This window comes from Henckelia pumila, chromosome 2, assembly GCF_033568475.1.
Source record: "Henckelia pumila isolate YLH828 chromosome 2, ASM3356847v2, whole genome shotgun sequence".
Taxonomy (NCBI): domain Eukaryota; kingdom Viridiplantae; phylum Streptophyta; class Magnoliopsida; order Lamiales; family Gesneriaceae; genus Henckelia; species Henckelia pumila.
In genome coordinates this window covers 135194147-135218074 of record NC_133121.1, presented here as the reverse complement: position 1 = coordinate 135218074, position 23928 = coordinate 135194147, and the positions used below count along the sequence as shown (strand labels likewise).

The following is a 23928-nucleotide window of genomic DNA, read 5'->3' as shown; positions in this document are numbered from 1 at the left end:
AATAATATGTTGTGGCTCGTGGCTAACTAACTAATAATGTTGCCTGTTTAATTTGATGCAATAATTCGTGGATCCTTTTCTACTTTTGCTTTTGATTATGCTGTTAGCTTTTTTGGGGGGGATTCTCTTAGGTACGATAAATGTATGTTTTTTTTTAATGATTTCGACTTCCAAGTTATAATATGTTATGGAGAGTAGTTAGCTTGTCTTCTCAATCTCATAATGCTGGTCGCTTTCGAAACTTTATAAAAACAATTCAAAATAAGAAGGTTTTTATTCTTGATTATATTGTTTTTCTACATACATTTGGAAAAAGACAATTGTAAGTCACATGTTCTTATTGAAATATTGAATCGCAAAAACTTTTGTGAAACAGTCTCACTGATGAATTCTGTGAAACAGATCTTTTAATTGAGTTATTCATAAAAAATATTATTTTAATATTTTTATGTTAAAAATAAAACTTTTTATTTTGAAATCATCTCACAAAAAATCTAATCATTAAATAATAAGACACGATTAATATTTATGAGCATGAAACGAATAGAATTCGGAAGGAATGGATTACAAAATTGACGACTCACGGATCTATAATTAGACGAGTCGGGATCGGCAAGTGGACAAGTTGGTCAATAGTTTTGGACTCGACACTAATTTATTTTGTTTTTTTATTTCATTCAACAAATTATGTGGAGGATCTTATTCTTGCCCAAAATGTAATTAATTAATGGTCACACATCGTAACAACGTGAAATTTGTCGCCATTTGCATGTAATGTGCGATGCGATCGTGACCAAATTTTAAAAAATGGGTCTCACTCTTAGAAGATGCTTCGTAAAGATGACGTCAATGTTCCATCACTCAATCATCATCTCATTTGTCATCGGGAATGTTTCATAAATAATGTTAAAATTACATGTGATGTATCAAATATCGGTATTTACATCAATTGCACGGTGATATTTTATTATTATTGTGATATTCAATGTATTTTGAGATTTTGACTAATTTATTTTGAGATTTTGACTAATTAAAATTTTCGTATTGAATTTTTTGTAACATAAATATTAATGTATGCGTAACGTCACTCTCGTTTCATTTATATCCCTTATTATTTCCCATATTTATCAAATAAGAAGGCAGTTACATGAGTGAAACACTAATTGACTCATTTTTAGAAGGTGCTTGACTGATTTTATAGAGCCGAACAAAACAACCTATAATATGTTTTGAAGCTTATAAACTATTACGATTTATTTGACAATAACTTGGTCAAACAATTAACAAGCGATCAAAATAAGTTGTTTTTAAAAAATTAGGGGCTCTAATTTTTTTTAAAATATCTTTTTTAAAATTTTACATCTCAAAAATAGTTTTTTATATTTTCATAAATCCCGTCATGTCTCCACTTATCAATTATTAAATATTTTTTAAAATGAAATGTTCAAAAAATATCAATTTTTCTAAATTAAAATATGAAATGTTTTTATTTTTTTTGTAAAATAGTGTAATATTTATGATAAAATTTTAAAACTATTTTTAAATAACATTCATAATATTATACTGTTTTTGATAATTTTAAAAATAAAAATATCTTATAATGTTAAATACATCAACAACTTTAATTCGTTTAAAATAAGTTCATCCAAACACTTTAACAACTTATTTTTAAATAAATAATGACACCTTATAAACTCCTAAACCAGTCTCAAATACCATGTAAGCTGTTTTTAATAAATTTAGTCAAACACCCTCTTATTTATTTGATTTGGATAATAATTCGAGAAATTAATTTAAAAACCATTTTTATTTTTTTGAAGACTTTAAAACAGTGTTTTCATGACCGGATCGATGATCGAACCGGTTTACTTAAAAAATGATCCAATCGATCGGACCGTTTTAACCGAACGATCGAACCAAATAACCGTTTATATAATTTAATATAATAAATAATATATTTTGAAATTTTAAAAACTCAAAAATTATATAAATAGACATAAAATATATATTTAACATACTTTGAAAGCTAAATAAATATGAAAATATATTTAAAATATCAATTATAGTTATAAATTATTTAAATAATAAATTATTTATTTTTTAAAAATCAATAATTATTAAAATATTTTTTAAATGAAGTAGAAATTTTAAATAATAATGTATTTATATATAAAAATATTAAATATAAGGTTTCAAAATAAAAAAAATTAAATTTTCAAAAAAATAAAAATAAAAAATTTTGAAAAATCGGTTTAACCGGTTTAACCGATTTTTTGGTTCTTGGCCGATCCAACTGGTTCTTGATCGGTTTTGACCGGTTCGATCGATTTTCGGTTCTTGGGGCCGGTCTGGATCGGTCCGGCGACCGATTCTCGGTCGAATCAGCAGGTCCGGTCCGGTTTCAAAAACACTGTTTTAAAATACCATTTTGAACGTAATAGAAGTTACACAATTACTGTTTAAAATTGTATAGTGTGATGATGAGTTGATTTTAATTAAATTCACCGTATTTTTCTACATTCGTATAAAGAAATTTGAAATTCATGAACTCAAGCAAAACATAAAGCTCAGCTGAATTCTTGGATTTTGAATCTATTCATTGCTTGAATAACTTCATGTTTGGAGAATTTCAAATCCACCGCTTTATCGACTTATGCATATATTAATTGTGATAAATTTAAGATACGTCCAAGACCAAAATACGTATAATTTCAAGTCTACCGTTCAATTGTGATCTCCGAGGGTAATTGAACTATACCTTCGACTTGCATTTGGATTTAAAGATTTGTTTTTGATAGATCGATTTGAGTAACACCCGTCTTGGACTCTTGATGATTTGAAATACATTACAATTATATTACAATTGTATAAAAATTAATATATAGTTGATTTGAAATGTAGACATCAAAGAAAGACAAATTCTTTGAAATGTACCATCTCAAATTCATCATCCTAAGAACAATTTAAAGATAAAACAAAATATCGTATGAGTATTTTCGATTGTTATAGCTCAAGGTCGAGTATAGCTTGAAAAAATCGAACATGTCCACTAACTATCCAAAATCCTCCATCATAAATAAATACTTGAAATATCTATATTTAATATATAATATATATTTATACTCATGAAATACTAAAAATGAAATCGACAATTTTTTATACAAATCAATATTTTTCGAGCCACCTCGGTTCATGGACACCCTATGTGAATGGCAAAATTGGGTTCGAGCCCAAGGGTTATTTGGGTCTAAAGTAAACCCCATACAAGGGGAAAGTAATGACTGAAGGAAATAAATCAAATCCAAAAATGGGCCTCAACATATCATTGCTAAAGCCCAATGGTGAGCCGAAACAAAGTTTATTATCACATTGGGCCTAAGCGAGACAGTCCATCATCGAATGTTGATGGTATCGCTGATCAATAATTCGAACCACTCCTCATGGTTTAACGGGCCTGACTAAAAGCTGGCCCAATAATGAAAATTTCAGAAATAAAAAACCGACCCAGTATCTCCAAACCCTAGATCACTTTCTTCATACCCGCAGGAGTTCAGCCGCTGCTTCGCCACCAGGTTCGAATCAAAGCATTCCTTTCTTTTTGCGAATTCTTCTATCTCCGGTGTTAATCTTCATTTTTCCAAAAGAACAATTTCACAGTTGAATTCTTTTTATTTTCTTTATGTACTTGACTATCCTGATTATTTCATTTTTTAAAATTTTGTTCGTCCTCAGTTGTGGGAAGTGAAATCTTTCGTTTTTGGTGATGAGAGATTATGACGAGTTAAATGTTAACATTCGGCGACTGGTTTCGTTTGTGTATATGATGGCGAATTTTTTTTAGTTTATAATATGTGAAAATGAATTGTCCAAGTTTGTTTTACTGAAAAATAAACCTATGGAACCGACTTGTTTTTGGATATGGATGGATTCGATTTTAACCTAAGCTGCACCTTAAGCATCTTGTACTTGGAAATGCATTTTTGTCCATGGACAATTTATATAGTATCGTATTTTATGTTATGTTGTGTCCATATATACTTTCCGACAATCTATGTGGATTGTGGAATTGGGTTCTATTTTGACGCAATTATCTTTTAGAAGACATGGCCGTCCCGTTGCTGAGCAAGAAGATTATTAAGAAGCGTGTCAAGAAGTTCAAAAGGCACCAGAGCGACCGATATGTGTCTGTGAAGGTCATTTTTTTTGTAACTTGTAATCTGCTCATACAGTTTTTACTTATTTAATATAATGAATTCGTACTTGATGAAATTTTGAGTTTTATACTGATCTTAGGTTTGCATTTGGAATTTGCGAACTTCTTTTGTAGCTTTACTCTTGCCCTGCATTTTTTAGGGTCATTTGAGTTTTGTAATATCTGAGGGTAAAATCTTGCATATGTATTTATCTTGTTCTGAATTACGAGTTTTGTGTGGTGCAGACAAACTGGCGCAGGCCCAAGGGTATTGATTCCCGTGTGAGGAGAAAGTTTAAAGGATGCACCTTGATGCCAAATATAGGATACGGCTCAGACAAGAAGACTCGCCACTATCTTCCAAATGGGTTTAAGAAGTTTCTTGTGCACAATGTCAAAGAACTGGAAGTTCTGATGATGCACAACAGGTTTGTAATAAATATTTTATGGTCCTGTGTACTTTTATCATTTTGACTTGCTCCAAATTTTATCCTACCGACTCTTTTATCGTTTTTGTTTTATCAGGAAATACTGTGCTGAGATAGCTCACAATATTTCTACCAAGAAAAGAAAGGAGATTGTGGAACGGGCGGCTCAGTTGGACGTTGTTGTGACAAACAAATTGGCTAGGTTGCGCAGCCAGGAGGATGAGTAAGCAGCAGTCATGTATTTTTTTCCCCTTTTCTTATGCTTTCTTTACCGAGTAGCAATCAAAAGACTGAGTTGGAATATTTCCTTGCGCAATTTTTGTTTGGAATTATTAGTTCTGCATTTTAATGCACGACAATCTCATGTAGTCTTGCAATGATACTTTTCTCTTAAACGTCTTTGAGCTTCAAAATCTTTGTTGTTTTTTTTACCTCGTATTAGCTAGTTTCTATTTTTGTGATTGATGATGGGTTCAACACACGGTGCCACAAAATGAACATCACCAATCACCCTAGCACTTTTAGTTTTCTGACCGGATCTGTGCAGTACCAATCTAGTTTAGTTTGTAGATGATTAAACTTCCCATCTTGGGTACCATCTAAAAATTGATATTTCAAACAAACCGGTAGACGTTTTCAAGGAGCTTGAGCTGAATTTGTTTGGTTTTTATGTCATCCGTCTGTGTTGTTAAGTAAACATCAACAAACTTAATAGTTTCTACCCTCTAAAACAGAGGTTCTTACCCGGTCCCTGACGTTGCAATCGGTTTTCTTGGAAAGGATAGCAATTGAAATAGTAAATGGTATGAAAATGATAAGAATAAATCTGGGTGTTTTGAAATATGGTTTTGGCAGCAGTTTTTATTTTCCAAGTTGTTCTATTGAAATTCTCAAATTTGAAAGTGTCTTCCACTAAGACCATCTCCAGCAGTTGGCACTAAAATAGTGCCACATTTTACACTATTATAGTGCAATCCATATTTCATTTCCAGCAGTCTTCACCAAATTTCTACATCAAAGGAATATTCCATAATATTTTTTATTTTTACATATATTTTATAATATATTTTTATTATACAAATTAATGTGGTAAATTTAATTAAAAATTATATGAATTCGTATATTATTTATTAATTAACATTTTTTAAGTTGAGTGAAATATCAACCAAATTAATGTTATTTTCGGTATTTTGAATTTAAAATTTCGTTTTATTTTGTAATTGTCGTAAAATTTTAATTATCTTACGTTAATTTTTTTTTTCATATATGCAACGAATTATTTTAAAAGTGATATGTAAAATATTATTAATGTTATTAAAAAACAAATTATATAAAAATTATGACAAACGAAAATAATGATAATAACAACAAATGAACCATAAAATCCATAAACAAAAAGGTAATAAAATTAAATTAAAAAAAATATTTTATCGTTGTGAACAGTGCAACTCCAAATTGTTCCAAACTTCAAAAAATCGGCAATTTGCCGTTCACTGCTGGAGCTATTTGTTGCACTAATTTCCAGCAGCACACTATTTTAGTGTGCTGTTGAAGATGGTCTAAACATATTTGACATTACAAAATATTTCGATGCTAATAAACATATTTCTAATGATAAATGAGATTTTCATATTTCAAGAGTGATGTCAATTGTTCTAGCACTATGTTAGACGTGAAGTCACATTTCAATTTTCATGAACGAAAAGATTATCAAAGTGCAGTTCTGAGTGTAGATGTTTAAATTTGTAATTTTTCGAATAGCGTAGTAGGTAAGAGAAGAAACTTTTGAATAAAGATAAATGCAAGTACCGCCACTTCCACACAGCGTAATAACTCGCGGGCTGAACTCCGAAGTATTCACTCGTGAATAAGGGTAGAGTAGACCCTACCCGCAGGGTAGTACTCGGGTGACATGACGGTTCATGATTGGTTAAAATTAAATGGGCTTCACGTGGAACCCACTTATTTTGATCAATCATGGGATTATAGATCACTCGCAGGGTAGTGTCCTGCGGGCGGCATGTACTAAACCGTGAATAAGATGAGAAATAATGTAATGATAATATGATATATTGAAATATATAGACTAATGATAATTTTTTCTCTCACCTCAAATGTTTAACCTAAAGGTGTACTCGATTGAGAAAAGTTTTAGATTTTATGAAATTTCTATCTAAAATATTTATGGCATTCACAATTTTAGGGGTTACCATACTCGATTGACTATTTTGGTTGTACAATTTTTAGGGGTTGCCTAACCATATGAATTAAAGGGCTAATCCTTCAGATACATGTCCCCCACCCCGATTAAGAGATCAAATATTATGTTTTATTGATATAATTAAATTTAAATGCACACGATGTTATTATAAAATAATTATTCATTTTAGAAGACGTTATTTTGTTTAGATTGCAATGTTTTAACAGATTTTTTACTATTGGATTTCAAAGTCGAAATCTCATACTGAATTTCGAATGTTATGTTACATAGATTACAAATCATCGACTATTCTACATGTTTAACTTGTGTGTCTTGTTAAAAAAAAAAAAAAAAAAAAAAAAAAAAAAAACCTTGTGTGATAGCATTGATTAACAACAACTAATATGAGAGCTGTCAAAATGAGCTAGATTCGTTTAACCTATCACGTCATACAAAATAGATGGACTGAATTGACAATTTTTCAACCCGTCTAATGGTTGTGGTCCGGGTCGTCCCACCAAAACCCGTCAAATTACACATTAACGCGTCGGATTGGTCCATCCCACCACCTTAAATAGGTGGGTTGTTTTGGTTTGGGTTGGGTTGGTTTTTTCCAAATTCGTCTAAAAAGTGGGCCGACCTGCTCCATCTCGTCTAATGGTGAGTTACGATAGATTAAGAACCGACCCATCTCGCTAGTCTGTTATGATACATCTACTGGTATGTAGAGCTGCAATACGGATACCCAATGGTTTTTAACAAGTATGCCGCATATTAGAATTTCTTCTTTACTAAAATTGGAGCATTCTAAATAAATTTATATATTAGAATTACTAATGTACCATATATTTAATGCTCAATATTATCGTCAACTTGCAATCTAGCAAAAGTAAAACCAGCATAAATATTGAACATACTGAGAACTGGCTTGGTGATTAGTTATTGTCTTAAATGGTATAGTATTTTATTATTGTTTCTTCACTTCTCATTAACAAAGATACATAGAAACTAAAGAAAAAAGCGACTTGTTATTAATTGAGAAGTGGTCCTCTAATGTGAAATACATGTGCTTAGGTTGAAATAATTTTCGATACTCTAACCACAAGACTTGTAAACTCGTTTTTATAGGTGAATTAGTTGAAAATTAATGAATGAGTTGTTCTAAATTGAAGAAAGGTGGTTAGATTCTAACCTCATCCTACTTAAATGCGATTGTAACCATTGCCTTTTCCTAATTTTCGTTCATCACAAGATTCACACCCACCACCCATGTGAACTTCGACCCACTAAGACCAAAAAAGAAACCTATTCAAAGTTATCACTTGGCGGTCCAATACATTAGATTTTTTGTTTTTGTTTTGGTAAAAAATAATAATTAAGGAAGTAATATCATGCTGCATGCAACAAGGGTTAAGGAACAATTGCTGTTTCGGTCTTATTATTTTTTTGTGATTATTATTATTATTATTATTATTATTATTATTTTATACAATCTGGGTGAAGAAATTTCTTAACTACTGCTCATACACATAAGATTTGAACTCATTACATTTTGGTTCTTAAGGTCTCACTTTGCCACTAGATCAAGAAATCCTTGACTAATTTTGATTTTCTATTTTATTAAATTACAATTTTAGTCATCATTTTTTATATATATATAAAAAAAAGTCCTCTCTCCAACTTGTCTTTTACATGGAATCAATGCAACAATCTCAATGAAAAATAACTGAAATTATCAAAAACAAATGCATAAAACTAAAATTGAAATTTGATAGGATAGAAAGAAAAAATCGTAAAATGATTCATTTCGGGCCTAAAAAGCAATTTTTTCCAACTATCAATGTAAGTGAATTAGGTAAGATTAAGAACTAAGACACCGTTCTGTTCACAGTATTACTAATATATGTATAACTCATCTCATCTCATCCCACGTTCTTTTCATCATATTATTTATCTATATCTTAACTATTTATTTTACATCAATCAAATCATAAATTATTTATCTCACATCAATCAAATCATTGAATTCAAATTACTATATTACCCCTAAAAAATAATATAATTTTTATTTTATTTATTGTTAAAAGAACAAAATAGTCATTTAACATTTTTATATAAAATTTAATCAATCAAATCAAATAAACTATAATCTATCAATCAAATCCAATACAATTTTAACTATAATTTCTTATTTATTTTTTATTACATTATACTACTTATCTATATATTACTCATACTATACTTCAAACCAAACCAAACCAAACCAAACCATGCCTAATTTTTAATATTGTGTCTTGAAGTGTGTCTCCTTCTATGATGTGAAATTTTAGCATTTTGAATTTGATCACCAACAAGCAATGTCAACATCCACTAACATATTATTTACTTACAAGATTTGATGGTATTGAGACACATAATTATTTCAAGCGTAATATCTAACTTGATAAAAAGAGATTAAAAAATATCAAAAAATCACCGATAATTAATAACTTATCTAATATCAAGATTGAGACTAAGCCTTAATTCGACACGAATCGTCTACCTATGCGAATATACAATAGTGGGTAGTTTGATCGATTGTTTTATTTTTATATATATGCTAATTATAAGTTAACCCTTTTTATAAAAATTAAAAAACAACAAAATTGTCATGTTGAATTTGAGTGGGATGATTGTTGACCCACATTTCCCTGTTTTGATTTTCTTCATCCGATTTTTGGACATTCTCCATTTTACCCTCGACCTTAGTAGCAAACACCCTTTGGACGTACGACTCCACGTCAAGTTTCTCATGCCCTCCACCGCCCTCCACCGCCGTTAACTCAGGTATAAACGGCGGTCTGGGCATATCGACGATCGAGTCCCAATCTACGGCCCTGAAGAAATCGTGGCCCTTGATTTCACCGACGGAGATCCTCTTCCTCGGGTCTTTCTCTAGTAGTTTTTTTATCAAGTTCCTTAACGGCGTCAACTCCCCCGTTAAGTCCGGTTGCTTGGTTATGATTCGGTAAAATGTTTCCTTCCGGTTCACTCCTCGAAACGGCGTGGAGCCGTACAGCATCTCGTAGAGCATCACACCTAAGCACCACCAGTCGACGGAGAAATCGTGGCCGTCGCCTCGTATGATCTCCGGCGCCACGTACTCCTCCGTGCCGACGAACGAATTTGATTTCTCCGTTGAATCGGAGCTGGAACTGGTTGAGGTAGCTCCGAGTGTGGCGGAGTGTTTCGGGGAGATTTCGGGATCGCGGCGGTTGAAGGAGATGCAGAATCTCTTTTTCTTCCTTTCCGGCTTGTTGATGTTGGGCTCTGGTTTGGTGACGATCATTGGGCTGGTTTGTGCAGATTTCGATGGGAGTTTTGTGGAGAGATCGAAATCCACGAGCATTAAATGTCCATTTTCCTGAATCATCACGTTTTCTGGTTTCAAATCTCTGTAAACAATCCCTAGTCCATGGAGATACTCCAATCCCAACACCAATTCTGCCGCGTAAAATCTGAAAATCGAACCGAATACAAATTGAAACTAGAAATTGCAACAATTGGTAAGAGAATACTCAAATTAGAAGTGATCGGTTACCTGATGATATCGTCGGAGAACATTTTCTCAGTTTGCTTTTTCCTCAAATAATTGAGATCACGGCCGGGACAGTAATCAACGGCGTATCCGACGATCTTGTCAGTTACCAAAACGCCATGAAGCTTGGGCAACAGCGGATGATTGAATGATGCTAACACATCTCTCTCAAACCAAATCCTTCTGTATTCATCGCCGCGACCTCCGATACTTACACCGGTGGTCTTGCCGTGCTTCTTTTTTTCAATCGAAGATCTGGAGATTGCTTTGAGAGCAAGCAATTTCCCGTCCCCTTGTTTTTTAACGAGGAAAACCACACCTTTGGCACCGCGGCCTAGGGCTGAGATAATATTCAGATCGTTCAAATTCAGAGAGAATGCTGTACCTTCGTGGTGATCGCCGCCGTGCATGGCGGAGTAAGCTTGCCGCCGGTGTAAGGATCCTGTGCGAACAGGAATATTAATGCGGTGAAGAAAAGCAGATGTATGATTTTAAAAGAGTATTTTGTGCTCTACGATGGAACCATTAAATTTATAGTCAGCGGCCGCGGTATCATTTTAATTTTAATTTTCATATTTTATTAATTAATATTAATATAATATAATTATTCAAATCTAGAAAATAAATACAAATCAAACTCTGCATTTGAATAAATAAAATAATACTCGTAATTTTGAAAAAGAAGATGGCAAAGTCCAATATTTTATATTTCAATTTTTTATATAAATGATACCTTTTTTTTTTCTTCCAAAAAATAATTTCTGATAAAAATTTCTTTATCGAAACTCGTCCCGATAAACTAACCCTGGCATGTAAAGATTAATATTCATTTTGTCGATTCATGATATTGCCAGTCAAACAATTAATTTACTTTTGCTTTTCATTATAATTTAAATATTAATTAATTATGGCAAACAAAATTCCTAAAACATCAAACAATTTCACGTCACGACAAGAAAAATGAGACGTTTAAAGACGTAAGCTCAGATACTCGAGAATTAGTCTGACTTCATGTTCCAACAAACAAAATTGTCAAAGTATAGATTTGATTTTACCTTCTAGAAATCATATTTAAAAAATACTATATATATTTTTTTGCTTGGAGTGGTGATCAAGGCCACGCCGTAATGGCAAATCCTGGGCTAGGTGTCAATTTCTGAACATGGAGAATTATATCTTTAAATTTATTATTCGTATATATAATTAAAGTTTTATTTAGTTCTTGACTAATCGTCTTTATGAAATGTTGATACAATTTAACTTAGTTGTTTCCTGATATATCTTACGTACAGTTTTGTTAAGTACTAATACGATAATTTTTTGTGATTGAGTTTTACCTATCAAATGAGCTATAAATCATAAACTTATATAGAATTTCGTTAGTATGATGTAGGACAATGTGTGACATCAAGTGATCAAACATAGTTTGCATGAGAATTTTCAAGCTAGTTTTGGGATAGTCTCATAAAAATATATACGTACAATGACAAATATTTTATAATAGACGTTGAGTTCACTTAATAATCAATGAATTTTTTACATATCTATCATATATATATATATATATTATAATAGTTCAACTCCTTAAACTAATCCATTTTGGTGTGTCAAATCACACCAAAAATTTTTCACATTTTATCTTTAAATTTAACACACATCTCTTTTATGTTAGATCTTAAATGACTAAATTATCTTCGCTTTTTTCTAACAGTCCTATTTCCTTTTAACTTTATCTCTTTTTTCAAATTTCATCATTTATCAATTTCTATTAAATTATTTACAAATTTTTTTTTACAACTTATCTCTGATTTATATATCAAATTATCAAGCACGTAAAAATCATGTGTCGCGATCGCTACTATATCTTATATTGCACATGCTCTACGGTCACTAGTATTAATAAATTTTCATAGTTAGATGAGATCTTGAGACACTATCACAAGAATATCGTCTCATTACCCAGTTTGTGTCCTCTCAAATGGCAAGCACATGATTAGGGGTGGTTCGGTACGGTATACCGCATATCGTACCGAATACCGCATATCGTACCGGAAATTTAGATACCGAAATTTTTGATACCGATACCGTACCAAAAATTTTGGTATATCTCGGTATGACATAAATCCATATCGATATCGTACCGAATACCGAAATTCGATACGGTAACAATATCGGATACCGTGTATATCGAAATACCAAAAATTCGAAAATCTTATACCGATACCGATACCGAAAATTTCTATATATTCGGTTTTTTTCGTTACGGTAAAAGAGGTATGACGACATTTCGGTATTTTTTGTCAGCCCTACACATGATGTCGACAAGCATATTTGTAAGGCATAGGTAAGCCTATTTTTTTTTTAATGACGTGGAAACCCGCAGCCGTTACCTTTTGGTGCATATTGGGTAAACCCCCGGGCTAACGCAATAGTTTGCAAAATACGTTAGCCATGTAAACCACACTAGACGAGCCTTGTGTGACAGACTAGCCCAAAAAAATGTTAGTAGGGAAAATTGAACTCCTGACCTTTGACCAAGATTTCACCTACTCTATCAACTTAGACATTCTTTATAGACAGTAATTCTATCTTTCACACATAGGAAAGCTGCTTTTGATTTATTTTTCTTTTTGTGTAAAAAATTACAAATTATGACAACATTAATTCTTGAGTTCCGTGTATAACATTTTGTCTTTTTTTTGATACATTGACTTTTAATAATGTTGGTAATAGGCATATATATATATATATATATATATATATATATATATATATATATATATATATTCATGATTCATTGCACACCAGTGTGCAGGGATTTTGTGTGCACCGCGGGATGTTCGCGCGAACATCTAAAAAAAAAATCAAATGTTCACGCGAACATCACAGGGTGCACACAAAATCCCTGCACATTGGTGTGCAGAGGAACAAGATTATGTATATATAAATGTTAAGAGTACGTTTGATTATGTGAGACGGTATTATCAATCTATATTCATGATGTGTGTCAATTTTATTTATATTTTCATTGAAAAGTAATTTCGACATAAATTTTTTTTCATTAGTCATATCATATCAAATATATGTATCACAAATTTAATCATGAGACGATCTCATAAAAGTTTTTGTGAAAATTCAAATAGTTGTTTCCCAATGTATTGTATAGTTTCATTTAGTTAGGCAAAAAATTATTATAATTGAGTCTTGCGTATGATTTTGAGATCAGATGCGTCACAAATCATCGAATTATATTTTATCTGCCTTACGTCAATGCATGCCATCAAACATAATTCGCATCTCCTCAAATTGCAAGCATACTGCATATGGTGACAAATGCTCAAGCGAATTTCTAAGGCACAGCTAAGCCTATCTTTCACTTTTCTATAAATTTTAATCCTTTTGATTATTTATACAAAATTATCACAAAATAAATTCTCGAGCAGCGTGTATAGCATTTGTCCTGATCGATCGCGCATGTTATTATATAAATAAAATCCACCCGAATATTTTTATAAGACTGTACGTCTCCGACTCAAATCTCCATATTTTCATTCTTTAATCACTGGATATCCATGTTCTTGATCTATTTCCAAAATTTTCCAACTCATATATTCTAAATGTATCAAATAATCTATTTTTTTTATTTTTTCAACCATAATAAATATGAAATAAATAGATAATTACGTAACATGTTATAAAATCGAACTCAATAAAATGTATATATATTCTATAATTACGTAACATGTTATAAAATCGAACTCAATAAAATGTGTATTCTGCTCTATTGTTTTTTTTTTTAAATAACGAATTTTATTTTATTTTTATTTTGTCGTTATGTGCGTTTTTTTTCTTCTCAAGTTAACTGGTTAAGTAGTTTGATTGCCACAGCCACTGCATTTTTTTTATGTATCAAAATAAATGTTGATGCTGTTGAAATTATTCCAAAAGAACCGTGTTTGAAAATTCGTGAGAAACCTAAATATTGTTCAATATATTAAATTACTAATACTAAGTTATAGTTGACGAATATGTTGATAGGCTATTAGGGTATCTACGAAATATGTCACAACACATGAGTTTAATAATGTTGGCAAACTCTTAAGCACATTTCTAATGATATGCTAATTCAATATTTTCAACTTTTATTTTCTGCCACAGTGGCTCATTTAAAAATCAAATATTTGACTTGTCATCTATTAAAGAGATTTTTTTTGAACTGAAAGAGAACATTTTATAACACAACCATTTGATTTAAATGATGAGATCGATACTAATTGTTTACACATCTATGTTAAGTATTACACAAAAGATTGTAGTATAATGTTATTTTTATCAATATATATTGCAAGTCTTCTATTATTTCATAGAAGATTTATGAGATAATTTTACGAGTAATTTTATAAAATAGATCACCGACACGACTGACTCATAGAAAATTTCATCTTATTATAACAATTTTAAATTATTTTTGAACTAGAGCGCTGATACGTAGATAAATAATGTTGGTTTGTCAAACAACAATTATAACACCTCTATAATTAAACTTGTTATTTAATATCTTAAAACTATAAAATTTGTAATATGTTGACTATGACCAGTAACAATTAATCATGTAAAAAAATGGGGATGTCGATTTTTATTTTTATTTTTATTTTTTTGAAAAAAATGATATTAAAAACTCTCGAGATATAGATAAATATACTATCACACGCTAAAAAACAGTGGAAGGATCAAAGTATATGTTGCGAGGCTGAGAGTATTTTGGGTGGGTGTCGATGCTTTTAATTTAGTAGTGTTTTGTATAGTTTTTTGAACCATTTTTCATATTTTTTTTAAAACAAAATTTTGAATTTGTAGAGTTTTTAGAAGCATTTTTCATCTTTTTTTTAAACAAAAATTTGAATTTGTAGAGTTTTTAGAAAGCACTTCTCAGTTTTTTTTTTTATAAATTTGGTTAAGGAAAAGCTGAAAAACGCTTCCTAGAAGCTCTAGAAAACAATACCTTAATGTTTGACATTTGGTGAAATTTTTCACAAAATGCATGCTTGTCACTTTAATTACTCATTAGGTCGATAGAGTATGTCTATTGTGAAACAGTTCATAGATTTATATTCGTGAGACGCATTGATTCGATTCAAATCATATTTGTTGTGGATACTAATAATTTTGACACAAAAATATAAATTTTTACGAATTAGATTGAGCCTAGTTGAAAATATTTCTCTCAAAATTGATTTATGATATGATCTTATATATAAAAGTTTTTGTGGGTTCACACATGAGCTTTGTTTTGGTTGGGAGATCGGGCAGGGGCTTTCAAAACTTCATTATATTTGCATCATGAATAGCTATTGGATTTTATATTGGAATATGTGCAAAATGTTTGAAATGATTATGGGAGGTAAATTGCATTTCCATACATGCAACGAGAAAATTTCAAGTTTACATATTTTTTTTTGTATATGCGAACAGATGCAAATTGTTTGATTGAAGTATATATGTAAGGATTTAAAATAATTCAAACAATACCTAGTCTTAGTTTAAAAAATAATTCAAAACGTAGATAAAAAAATTTAAAATGCATACTAGAATTAATTAAATAAATTCATGTCGAAAATTTGAAGTCCAAACCCTCATCGATGAGTTTCCTTTATTTTTTTAAGAAAAAAAAATGATTGGTTTCATTTAATAGGATCGATTTTTGTTTTTTGTTTTCGGAATTGGGCTTCCAAAATGGGCAGGCAATAATTTGGCCCATCTTGAAAGACTGTAACCAACCTGCCAATATTTCACATTAAATTATAGCTTGTTATACATGTCCCTCTATTTTTTATTTTTTTTTATTTTTATGAAGTAAAAATCTGCAGTCACTATCTTTCTATGTGTATTGGGTAAATTTTCGAACTAATTTAATGACCCGCAAATTATGCTAGCCAGGTAATCTATACTAGACAAGCTCTGTGCGACATACTAGTCCAAAAAAGTGTTGGTAGGGGGAATCAAACTCGTGACTCTAACCAAGAGTTCACCTACTCCACCAACTTGAACATCTCATTGAGGGCATGTCTCTCTATTTTATTTTACAAAAAATGAGGCCATCGTGAAACAACAGAGGTTCTTTTGAAAATGATTTCACAGTTAAAAATAATTATGAAGGAGTTTGGAGTTTTTTGGACAACCATTGTTTTATAAAAATCTTTTAATTCTTACTTAATCAACCTTTTTGTTTTTAAAAGTGTAAAAAAACACATCTTAATTGTTTTTTGTAGGGATGTAAATGAGACGAACAGTTCGCGAACTGTTCGGGTCTCGGCTCGTTAAAAGCTCGTTCGAGCTCGTTTAATGAGGCTCGTTAAGGCAAACGAACCAAGCTCGAGCTTTACAATATTCGGCTCGTTAGCTCGTGAACATGCTCGTTAACAGGCTCGTTAACAAGCTCGTAAGTCATCTCTTAGACGAAAAAATAATAGTATTGATATTTAATTTATAAATTTACACTTTACTTATGGAAAATATTAAAAAATCTATAAAAATTAATTTATTAGAATAAAATTACAAATTTTAATAATAATATTATATATTTTTTCAAATATATAATTTAATTTTTAATTAATTTAATGAATATTTAAGTTTACAGTTTAAATATATTAAGCTCGTTTAGGCTCGATAAAAGCTCGAATAAGCTCGTGAGCCATGCATATATTCGTTAAATAAGCTCGGGCTCGACTCGTTTATAAGTGAACGAGCTTGAACATTCAAAAGCTCGGTTAAGCTCGAATCGTTTACATCCCTAGTTTTAAAGTACACTAAGATAGCACATTTTTTAAAAAAAAATCAAAAAAGTTTTATAAAAATATTATCCAACCATATAATTTTAAGTGTTTTTTTCATTTATAAAATATTTTAAAAAATATTTTTAAAATACTCGTCCAAAACAAGCCTAGATATCATTTGATTGAAAAAAAATAACATTGTAGAAATTTGTGCATGTTGTCATTTGTTAATGGGCCTTCCATTAATATATATACCATAAATACTCATGTTATTTTCAACAACGACAATAATAATTTACTCACTTGGATTTAACTTTAAATTTTTTTTACCGTACTTCACATTATAATCAAGCATCCAATTGACGGTTTTGTCTATGTTACCCCATTCGGGTAGTATCCGAATAGGATCCAATGGTCCATGTTTTTTTGGACTTGATATAATCTCATTTAAAATAAGATCAAATCAAATCCAAAAAAATATGAGTCATTGGATGCATCACATGGGCAGTGCCCATGTGCTAGCATAGACAAAGCCTTGATTGACTCATGCGTTTATGGTCATCGAGTAATTTTGGGTTTTTTTATTACCTATCGGTAGATGAAATTCTATCATATTGGTAATATCCAAATCATGCATCCAACGATTCGTATTTTTACACATAGGCGTAATTAATAATATATTATTGACGTGACAAATTATGAGATATTAAATCTATCATTGAGGTATTACCCATATGTTAGGTTGAAATGTACCTTATCATTATATTTTCATGTACATAAAGTCGACATGTCAAAAAACTGATCCGAACCCAACACATCGATTCCATAAATTTCGGGTTAAGATTGAGGGGTTTTAGGTTTGGGTTGGACCCGAAAACGGACTAAAAAAAGTAATCAAGTTCGGGTCCCAAATTTTTTTAAATTATTATTTATACAGTGTCAAGCAAAATTGACATTCATCTTATTGTATTTAATAATATAATACATTTTCATTATTTAATATTTTTTATTTTTTTATTTTTAAGATATATTTTTTTACTTTTTGTTATCATGTGTTTAAATTAAAATTAAAATTTATTATTATTATTGTGTAATTTGAATTTTTATTAAATTATTTTGTTAAAAAATAAAAATTAAATTTGGGTTATCCAGGTTCGAGTTCGGGTTGATCCAGATTCGGATCAAGTTCAAATTGATAATTTTTTTAATAATATATTGCGTCAAACCAACCCGAATCCTCCCAATATACCCGAATAATTAACACCCCTAGTAAAATTCTTATCATATTGTTTTTGACAAAATATTCAAATTGACATAATATATCAACACACTATGTGAATGTTTGGGAAAACTTCTAGTAAGCATTTATTAGTTTTTAACAAAATTTTAAAAATTTTATTAAAAAATGACTAAAATTTTGTTTTAAAAAAAGCTAGAAATATTTCCTAGAATTCTATGCTAAACACTACCTATATCCATGAATTTTCACATCAGCACTTTATTACACACACATATCTCATCGAATCGTGTCTTATTTTTTTGAGAAAAACAAATAATAATTAAATGTATAAAATGAAGCTTTTAGAAAAGAAAATAAAACTAAATTCAATCAAACAAACAACAACAATGATGATAAATGATCCAAATTAAAAAAAACCCACAAATCAAATCATCTCCTTCAAATCCATGGCGGACGAGCATTCCTAGCTTATCAACACCTTTCCTACTGTAAATGTAAATGGAGTGCCCTGCACGACGTCGTTTGCTTCTGCTTTCTTCACACCTCAACCCTTCCGCCACAACTCCTTGCCTTTCTACTTCCTCTTGCAGAAAAACCAACGGAGAGACCGATTGCGTTTTTTGCAAGATTATTCGGGGCGAAGCACCTGCTTTTAAGGCGCGTTTTTACTCTACTTCCTTTTTATTTATCCTCGATTTTGTGTTAAATTTGTCTTCTTTGATGTGTTTCACAGCCATTTTTCCTTACTCGGAGAGTGTTGCTTCGCTTGTGAATAGCTGAATCACGAAATTGAAATCTAGAATTCGACAAGAAAGTGTGTGTGGGGTTCCCATGGGTTCACTCCTCTCGACTTTGGATATATATATATATAAAAGAAGTAGCTAGTGTTTTTCCAAATCACCTTATTATTTCATAAAAGTGGACCGAGCTGAAGGGGAACAAGGAACTCGGAATGTTTGACCTGATATTGTTATACTCTGTATTTTTGGCTTTGGTGGATAGATTGAGTAGTGGTTTTTATTTTGTTCTTAGGGAATCTTGGAACTTTATGAAGGGAACATGCTCGGCTTGACCAATAATTATCCTTCAAGGAATACTCTTTTGCTAATTTTTCAACCGAGAACTAGCATCTCAACTTTCAATGCATTGTTTGATCTTAGAATGTTTCTCTAAAGTTGTTACTTTGTATGAGTAGTTTCTGATTTTTGGTTATTGCTCAAACTTTGTTATCCTGTAGGTTTATGAAGATGATGCATGCATGTGCATTTTGGATACACATCCTTTGAGTCTTGGGTAAGGTATTATATGTTAAAACAGCTTAAATTATTCCATGGCCTTACGTAATACAATTACCGTCTTATTCTTATGGAGTGATGGTTATTTGCTCCTTTAAATGTTTGGATTTACATGAAACAATGTCATCGTAGTTTACATATTCTGAGGCATGACATTTACTTCTAGTCGTACTAGTTAATAAGTTTCTAGTTTAAGTTTTTAATTTCAATCCTTTCAGTCTTTATTAACATGTGCTAACTTCATTTTTTACAAATTCTTTAGGCACTTGCTTATCATACCTAAATGCCATTTTCCTTCATTGGACATGACTCCTCCATCGGTAAGTTTTTCATGTATTCTTGTATTTTTTGACATTGAGAGGAGACGTTGCATGACGTTATTTTGTTTTTTCTTAAATTCTTTAAATGTGAAGTTGCTAGATAATAATGCATGAGATGGAAGATTTGTCTCGCTTGTCTGCATAAATAATTATTGTGAACTGCAATTGAATACAGTGTGAACTTAAGTTTGATAAAACTATGGTTTTTTTCATTCCTTCGTTATTAATGTATATACTATCATAATTTCTTAAAAAATGGGGTTGCCACTTGTGATCACATATAGTTCTTTTACCGCCTTGTTACATTTTGGTTTCTGTTTGAATTTATGGTTCCTGTGTCTAACTTTACTCTAATAATCAACCTTTTATAAAACAGTCTTGAAATTTACCTTTTGGTGATAGGAGCTTGAAGTTTTGTTCCCATAAATCCACCAGAAAATTGGTGGATCCTTATTGCAGGATTTAAAAGAACCTCTGTTGTTTCTCATACTTCAGGCATTGTTTGAAAATTTATGTGATATCAATATATTATATATATATATATATAAATATTGATAATGTGATATCAAATATTTTAAAATGCTTAATTCAATGCAAAATATATTTTTCATGGAATAATTTATTTCCATATTTAGCTGAGTTAGCTTGGTGATATTGGTTGACCAATCTTACATTTTGTTGTCTTATGTTTGTTCTCCCAGTTGCCACCTTGACTTGTTCTAAAAAATATCAATCTAGTCTTAAACACGAGGACGATGCTAGTATATTTGGACATTGAGTTAATATTGTGTCATAGAGGTGCTGAGTTCTGCGTAATGCGTATCACTCCTATAAATAAAAAAGAGTTATGAGTATCACTAAATTGTAACATCCTGATGCAGATTATAGGGGCTATGTGTTCAAAAGTGCCTATGATTAGCAATGCTGTCATGAAAGCTACTGGTTTTGGTATGTCTTCTTGTCAACTTAGGCATCCTTTTGTTTATTCTCTTTCTGACACCGTTAACATCAGTGTCGCGGTGGTGATGGTTTTCTTGTTATTGGTGTCATCGCTATACTTTTCTTACTGTTCAATGCCATTTGTTTATGAATTTGAGGTTCATTTTATGTAGTAATTTTCACATATAGATTTTTTAGTATTTTTGCTGGAGGAGGGCTTTCACCTACTTACTGTATGTTTTTTGCATATGGTGTACTTTGCTGAGAGTTTGTTGGGATCCTTTGTTCTGAACTTGAGAATTAATTGCAGAGCAGGTTGCTCTTTTCCTGTGCTCAACCCTTTTAAATACTTGTTGCCTTTAGCCCTTTTGTCTCGTCCTTACAAACCCTAGAGTAGTATCCTACGAGAATGAATAGTGAGAGTTTAGGAAACCTGAAGAAAACACGAAGACAAAGGAAGAAAGCTTTGTTATGCTTGAGAGTTTGAAGATTTACCTGATGGTTGTGATCAGTTGACTTCTTGATTTAGGAAGTTTTTTTAGTGGTGGAGATTCACTTTCCAGTCTCTCTAGAGTTACCAGCAAAAGTATTATCTGGAATGTGCTGCTATCTGTATTCTGCAATTCCAGAGGTTCTACTTGTTCTAGTCTACGTGACTTTGTACAAGACCTTCAATGATGGAGCAACTAGCAAAATCAATATCCTAGCAACTAGAGTGGCTCCATACCAGATATCAATAACATCATGTTTTGTATGCATGATACACTTTTGTGCCCGATAATGCTACCAATAACAAAAGGTGGTCAAATTTTGAATAATCGCTGCTCCAGCTGCCATGGTTATAAAATTCCGCTGTTATATATGTGCGAGTATAAGTAAATGACTTGGGCTTTTGAGTGTGATTGCTAGTCTTTTACAACACGAAACAACTTTGAGCCACTGGAATTTGCAAGCAAGTTCCAAAGATTTTTTAGCTTTACTTTGATATTTGTGCCCGTACCCGTACCCATTCTGGTAACTAATGCTGAGCACGTTGATTCTACATTTATGATTCTTTAGTTTTCGGTCACGTCATTTAGCTTTACTCGTAACACCCAAGATTTTCTGTGAGATCCCTCAGAGTTGGTCTTTAAATGATAGAGGCTGAACTCTTGCAAATCTTATACAAGCACATGCCTGATTCTGTTTTCTTGACGAATATAGGACATTATGAAATCTGGCTTTGAAGTGATGAGTCTTACCAAATGAAATTTTGGCAAGAACCATGAGTAATTTTCATAATCTACATTCGAAATAGCTACTTTTCGCTGAAGAGTCTTGCAGTGAGGCAAGTGTTTCTGTGTAGTAAAGAATATGATACAAGGTTAATCTAGCGTATCAGTTTTTCCCATCATATTATGGTATCTCTTCATTCACCTGATTGTCACTTGTTTATGCTTGACCACCGACAGAGAGAGAACTGTCTAAAAATGTTTTAACCATGCAGATTCTTTCAACTTGCTGGTGAACAATGGTAAAGCCGCTGGCCAAGTGATATATCATGTAAGTTCTGCTACATAAAATTTCAATAAACTGTCATAGCAAAACAAAACAAAACACCTTCATCTTGTACGTACCATATTGACGGTTGTGATGAAATGGAAAATACTGTTAGAAATGATTTTTCCTAAAAAATTTGTTGGGCTCATGGAAAATGGTGACCTGATGATAATATGCATATATTTTGTAACAAATATTGATATTGTACTTTTATGTGGCGTGACAAGTTCAGACACACATTCATATAATTCCTCGTAAATCACACGACTGCTTATGGGCTTCTGAGGTAAGTGTTTTTCTTCCCTTCATGTTACTACAAAATCCTTATTAGGCGAGAGCCAATTCTGACCGAGGATGAGCATTTACAGTCTCTACGAAGGCGTCCGTTGAAGATTGATCAAGAAGCTTCTCAACTTGCAGATTGCATTCGGGAAAATCTATCTTCTTCAAATGAGTGTGAAGATAACAAAGGTCAGGCAACCAGCCTCATAGGTAACTGAAGCGATCAATGGTTTTTGTGTGGATTGTATGATGTTTATATTGTATTATATATACACAAAAATATAGGATCCAATTATTTTTGCTCCATTGCCTACAGGGTGCAACTTGAGTTTGCAATAAATTATTTTTTAAGAATTTGATATTATTATTATAATTATTTATGCGTGGGCCGTAAATCTCAGTCTAACACAATAGTTTGCAAACCATATTGTATTAGGTAAATTTTGTCTAACAGATTTGCTTGAAAAAGTGTTGGCTAGTTGAATCGAATCCTCACCATTATTATTATTATTATGAAATGTGTAAAAGAAAGCCCGAGTTAAATAGTAGCAATTGATCAACTTATTGACCAGCTTTATCAGATACAAGTCAACCATTCATATATAGGTTGTTTTTTTTTAATGTATGCTATTCAGTGGTGGAGCTATATGGTTCCGAAAGGGTGCGATTGCTCCCCTCAAATTATAAAAATTTTTAGTACTATATACATGATATATCTTTTAAATATAAATTTATTTTTCAAATTATAAAAATTTTTAGTACTATATACATGATATATCTTTTAAATATAAATTTATTTGTGCGATCGCTCCTTTGAATTTTTTTTTAAAAAACTTAGTACTATACATATAATATATTTTAGAATGTTGATTTAATTTTATATTGATTAGGATGATCTTTGATGAATAATATAAGAATAAATTTATTTTAGACTATAATAGATTTGACAGTATGATTTGTATTGACTCATATTTGTTTTTGAAAAACGAAGTCTTTTATGCTTGAATGTGACATGAGAAATTTGATTTAGCTTACTCATTTTTATCCACCTGATTTAGGGAGTGTTTGCAATAGATTGTGCTTTTGTAGAAGTGATTAATTTATAGATTATAAAAAAGTTAAGAAAAATCAAAAGTTGGTAGT

General features: G+C 31.2%; 3 protein-coding genes across 4 annotated transcripts; 2 read left to right on the top strand and 1 right to left on the bottom strand.

The window, feature by feature from the left end:
• Positions 1-3526: 3526 nt before the first annotated feature.
• On the top strand, positions 3527-5015 carry LOC140883668 (large ribosomal subunit protein eL32z-like). 2 transcript variants are annotated; one of them, XM_073290223.1, is made up of 4 exons: positions 3527-3572; positions 4099-4193; positions 4439-4620; positions 4718-5015. In XM_073290223.1, exons 2-4 carry the CDS (start codon positions 4104-4106, stop codon positions 4845-4847), a joined length of 402 nt encoding a protein of 133 aa, XP_073146324.1. In that variant the 5' UTR covers positions 3527-3572; positions 4099-4103; the 3' UTR covers positions 4848-5015. The 2 variants fall into 2 exon arrangements, with proteins under 2 accessions (XP_073146324.1, XP_073146325.1); XM_073290224.1 differs by having other exon boundaries at positions 3529-3572; positions 4102-4193.
• A 4227-nt stretch (positions 5016-9242) lies between these two features.
• Positions 9243-10873, bottom strand: LOC140883782 (serine/threonine-protein kinase OXI1). The gene is made up of 2 exons (XM_073290368.1): positions 10401-10873; positions 9243-10317 (listed from the first exon to the last, which is right to left on the bottom strand). The coding sequence occupies exons 1-2, from the start codon at positions 10805-10807 to the stop codon at positions 9450-9452; spliced, it is 1275 nt and encodes a 424-aa protein (XP_073146469.1). The 5' UTR covers positions 10808-10873; the 3' UTR covers positions 9243-9449.
• A 7922-nt stretch (positions 10874-18795) lies between these two features.
• On the top strand, positions 18796-23161 carry LOC140881344 (adenylylsulfatase HINT3). The gene is made up of 7 exons (XM_073286581.1): positions 18796-19067; positions 19648-19703; positions 19968-20025; positions 20907-20973; positions 22451-22506; positions 22736-22789; positions 22872-23161. The coding sequence occupies exons 1-7, from the start codon at positions 18909-18911 to the stop codon at positions 23001-23003; spliced, it is 582 nt and encodes a 193-aa protein (XP_073142682.1). The 5' UTR covers positions 18796-18908; the 3' UTR covers positions 23004-23161.
• Positions 23162-23928: the final 767 nt, after the last annotated feature.